General features: G+C 46.8%; 1 protein-coding gene across 1 annotated transcript in view; it reads left to right on the top strand.

The window, feature by feature from the left end:
- Positions 1-5,000, top strand: part of scfd1 (sec1 family domain containing 1) — a 69,536-nt gene that overhangs the window by 7,612 nt on the left and 56,924 nt on the right. Inside the window, exons 8-11 of the mRNA XM_039785452.1 lie at positions 1-4; positions 1,484-1,539; positions 2,569-2,654; positions 3,010-3,052. The exon at positions 1-4 is cut by the window's left edge and continues 86 nt beyond it. Of these exons, the coding sequence (XP_039641386.1) occupies positions 1-4; positions 1,484-1,539; positions 2,569-2,654; positions 3,010-3,052 (189 nt within the window). The remainder of the gene's footprint in view (positions 5-1,483; positions 1,540-2,568; positions 2,655-3,009; positions 3,053-5,000) is intronic.

Raw genomic sequence — 5,000 nt, 5'->3', positions numbered from 1 at the left:
CTGGGTGAGTCTGAGCTGCAGCTCTCCGCTTCACCGTTACTCCTTTTCTACCGCAACACAACAGGAAGAGAGGGAACGAGAGAGGAAACGAGAGAGGGGAGAGGAGAGAACAAGAGACGGAACGAGAGAAGAGGGAACGAGAGAGGAAACAGGAGATTAGAGAACAAGAGACGGAACGAGAGAGGAGGGAACGAAAGAGGAGGGAACGAAAGAGGAGGGAATGAGAGAGGAGAGATGATAATGAGAGTAGGGAACGAGATGGAGGGAGAGGAGGGAACGAGAGAGGAGAGGATGGAATGAGAGGAGGGAACGAGAGAGGAAACGAGAGAGGGGTGAGGAGAGAACAAGAGACGGAATGAGAGAGGAGAGACGGTAATGAGAGTAGGGAACGAGAGAGGAGAGACGGTAATGAGAGTAGGAAATGAGAGAGGAGAGACGATAATGAGAGTAGGAAATGAGAGAGGAGAGACGATAATGAGAGTAGGGAATGAGAGAGGAGAGACGATAATGAGAGTAGGGAACGAGAGAGGAGAGACGGTAATGAGAGTAGGGAATGAGAGAGGAGAGACGATAATGAGAGTAGGGAACGAGAGAGGAGAGACGATAATGAGAGTAGGGAATGAGAGAGGAGAGACGATAATGAGAGTAGGGAACGAGAGAGGGAGGGAGAGGAGGGAACGAGAGAGGAGAGGATGGAACGAGAGGAGGGAACGAGAGAGGAGGGAATGAGAGAGGAGAGATGGAAATGAGAGTAGGGAACGAGAGGGAGGGAGAGGAGGGAACGAAAGGAGGGAACGAGAGAGGAGGGAATGAGAGAGGAGAGAATGAGAGAGGAGAGACGGTAATGAGAGTAGGGAACGAGAGAGGAGAGACGGTAATGAGAGTAGGGAACGAGAGAGGAGAGACGGTAATGAGAGTAGGGAACGAGAGAGGAGAGACGGTAATGAGAGTAGGGAACGAGAGAGGAGAGACGGTAATGAGAGTAGGGAACGAGAGAGGAGAGACGGTAATGAGAGTAGGGAACGAGAGAGGAGAGACGGTAATGAGAGTAGGGAACAAGAGGGAGGGAGAGGAGGGAACGAGAGAGGAGAGGATGGAATGAGAGGAGGGAACGAGAGAGGAGGGAATGAGAGAGGAGAGACGGTAATGAGAGTAGGGAATGAGCGAGGAGAGATGGAAATGAGAGTAGGGAACGAGAGGGAGGGAGAGGAGGCAACGAAAGGAGGGAATGAAAGAGGAGAGGATGGAACGAGAGGAGGGAACGAGAGAGGAGGGAATGAGAGAGGAGAGACGGTAATGAGAGTAGTGGAGAGGAGGGAACGAGAGGGGGGAACGAGAAAGAGGGAGGGAACGAGAGATGGAGGGAAATGTGAGGAGAGGAAACGAGGAAACATTATTTTTTGCATTACAAGTTTTCTGAAATGTTGTGAAAAGGATCAGACTTTATTTAAAGTGTGTTGTTGTTGTTGTTGTTGTTGATCAGGCGCGGTGCCGATCATTCGCTGTCCCCGTGGAAACGCAGCAGAGATGGTTGCCGGGGTGAGTTAACTCTACCGCACGCCGATCTGACTCGTTGAGTGACAGAACGAAAAGCTCTCCGTTCAGCTTGATGTCAGATTACAACCTCTCTGTCAGATGTGATACAGGCAGCCATGTTTGTAGTTTTAATGCCTTCATTTAACAGCAGTAAAATGAGCTTCCCAAAGCTTTAATTGGGAAATGTAATCAGCTACTACTAAACACTTGATGAAGTAACTTCATCAGATGATTTTAGTATTCTGGTAAAACACAACAAATGTGTGTGTCTGTGTGTGTCTCTCTCTGTGCATGTGTGTTTGTCTCTGTGCCCGTGTGTGTGTGTGTGTCTCTGTTCATGTGTGTCTCTGTTCGTGTGTCTCTGTTCGTGTGTGTGTTTGTTTGTCTCTGTGCCCGTGTGTGTGTGTGTGTGTGTGTGTGTGTGTCTGTTTGTGTGTGTGTGTGTGTGTGTCTCTGTTTGTGTGTGTGTGTGTGTGTGTCTCTGTTTGTGTGTGTGTGTCTGTCTGTCTCTCTGTGCATGTGTGTGTGTCTCTGTGCGCATGTGTGAGTGTGCGTGTCTTTGTGTGTGTGTGTGTGTGTGTGTGTGTGTGTGTGTGTGTCTGTGTGTCTCTCTCTGTGCATGTGTGTGTGTCTGTGTGTGTCTCTGTGCATGTGTGTCTCTGTTCGTGTGTGTGTCTGTCTGTCTCTCTGTGCATGTGTGTGTGTCTCTGTGCGCATGTGTGAGTGTGCGTGTCTTTGTGAGTGTGTGTGTCTGTATGTGTGTCTCTGTGTGTGTGTCTGTCTGTGTGTGTGTGTGTGTGTATGTGTGCGTGTGCGTGTGTCTCTGTGTGTGTGTGTGTGTGTGTGTGTGTGCGCGTGTGCGTGTGTCTCTCTGTGTGTGTGTGTGTGTGTGTGTGTGTGCTGCGCGTCTCTCTCTGTGTGTGTGTGTCTGTGTGTGTGTGTGTGTGTCTCTTTTTTTGTGTGTGTGTGTGTGTGTGTGTGTGTGTGTGTGTGTGTGTGTGTGTGTGTGTGTGTGTGTGTGTGTGTGTGTAGAAGTTGGATAAGAAGCTGCGCGAGAACCTGCGGGACGCCAGAAACAGCCTCTTCACCGGAGACAACATGGCCGCCGGACAGTTCAGGTAAACTTGTACACATTTAGGTGCTTAAACTTTAACCTGGAACATGTCAGAATTTTATATAAACAATCAAGTTTCCCCCTTTCGTGTGTTGAGAGCCACCTCGAGGAGCCATAAAGTAACCAGGCTAGGAGCAGGGAAATCTGTTTAGAGCACCTTAAAATATCCATATTTGGCGCCAGCTTACCCATTTCTTGTATGGCACAAAGGACAACGATATATATTGCGTTATGGATATTTTATCCCACCCATAGAGCCGGCGCACTAGAGACCTCCGCTGGCCGAGCCGACTACTTCCTGTTTACCTCTCCGCTAAGTTGAATGTGGATGAATTGATTTAATCGTGTGGCTCTTCTAGACTTTCCAAAATGTTAGCGGACCGAATGGATCAGACTCTGATGGTGAAATGAGTCGTTGTGCGGGTGTTGTAACTACGGCTGCACAATTAATCTCAATTTTATCAAAATCGCAATATGGACTAGTGCAATATCCAAATCGCAGGGGGGCGCAATATTTGTTAAAGGCAAAATACACTCACCTAAAGGATTATTATCAATTATCTAATCAACCAATCACATGGCAGCTGCTTCAATGCATTTAGGGGGGTGGTCCAGGTCTAGACAATCTCCTGAACTCCAAACTGAATGTCAGAATGGGAAAGAAAGGTGATCTAAGCTGCTTTGAGTGTGGCATGGTTGTTGGTGCCAGACGGGCTGGTCTGAGTATCAGTTACTGGGATTCTCACCCACAACCACCTAAGGTTTACAAAGAATGGTCTGAAGAAGGAAAAATAACCAGTATGCTGCAGTCTTGGGGGGGCGAAAATGCCTCGTTGATGCTAGAAGTCAGAGGAGAATGGGCCGACTGATTCAACCGAGGTCTGCAGCAAAGCATTTGTGAAGCCACAACATGAACAACCTTGAGGGGGATGGGCTACAGCAGCAGAAGACCCCACCGGGTACCACTCATCTCCACTAACAATAACAAAATGAGGCTACAATTTGCACGAGCGCACCAAAATTGGACAGTTGAAGGCTGTAAAAATGTTGCCTCGTCTGATGAGTCTCGATTTCTGTTGAGACATTCAGATGGTAGAGTCAGAATTTGGCGTAAACAGAATGAGAACATGGATCGGTCATGCCTTGTTACCACTGGGCAGGCTGGTGCTGGTGCTGGTGTAGTGGTGTGGGGGATGCCATCCTCTCAATATGGGCCAACATTTCTACAGAATGCTTCCAGCACCTTGTTGAATCAATGCCACGAAGAATTCAGGCAGTTCTGAAGGAGAAAGGGGGTCAAACACGGTCTTAGTAGGGTGTTCCTAATAATCCTTTAGGTGAGTGTATGTGCTGCAGAGATGTCCCGGCCTACAAATCCTGTCCTACAGACTAAAGAAAACCAAAATCACACTATAATCATAAAAAAAAAAAATGTTTATGTAAAATGTTTTCAGTAAAAATGAGAATAATGATACAAAATTATCCTTTCCTCCAATATCGGGAATCGTATCGCAATCGCAATCCGTTCAAAATAATCGCAAATTAGATCATCTACTCTTATCGTGCAGCCCTAGGTTGCAATGCTCCAAAAAAAATGTATCCATTGATTTGCAGGAGTCACGTTCTCCATGTACGCCTGTGGGGGAAAAAGTCTGGATTCTGGATGAGTAGAAAGTGACACGCACACCACTTGCTTTTTCTCCTTTGTTGCTGCAGGGAATTAATCCCCCCGAAAATATTCCCACACACTCTTTTAACATCTGTATTGGGTTTACTTGGTCGGTCAACGGGCGAAGACTTGTGTGTCTGGAATAAGATCCCTGGGACCGAAACGTTGACAGACCAAATAAACCGAATGTGAAAGAGAGTCTTTTTGGGCTAGAGCGCACGTGTCAAACTCAAGGCCCCGCGGGCCCAAATCCGGCCCCTTGCAGATTTAGGTCCGTCCCCGTATATCAATTTGGATTCACGATACATTTTGGCCCTCCTAGTTGTGCGCCAAACCAAAAACACAGGAACGTGTTTTTTAAACTGCAATTACGCGACATTCAAAGCAGACATTTGGCAGATTTGCCAACTCTGAGACTCAGAAGTTCCCCCCGAAGAAGCAGAGAGATTTTTCATATTCAGGCTGTGAACAAGTTGTTGTTAAAAAAAATGTAATCCTTGTTTTGCTTGATTAATCAATCAATCAAAATTTATTTATATAGCACAAAAACCAGCAGGTATCCAAAGTGCTTAACATCAGAAACACGTCATACAATAGAAAGAATGAACATAGAAAACAGTAAAATCAGAAAAGGTTACACAGAAACAGAAGAATGAAATTGTCACACCACTGCTACGTATT

Source organism: Perca fluviatilis, chromosome 20, assembly GCF_010015445.1.
Source record: "Perca fluviatilis chromosome 20, GENO_Pfluv_1.0, whole genome shotgun sequence".
In the NCBI taxonomy this organism is placed as follows: Eukaryota; Metazoa; Chordata; class Actinopteri; order Perciformes; family Percidae; genus Perca; species Perca fluviatilis.
Note: the sequence above shows the minus strand (reverse complement) of the source record. Positions and strands in the feature narration are given on the sequence as shown.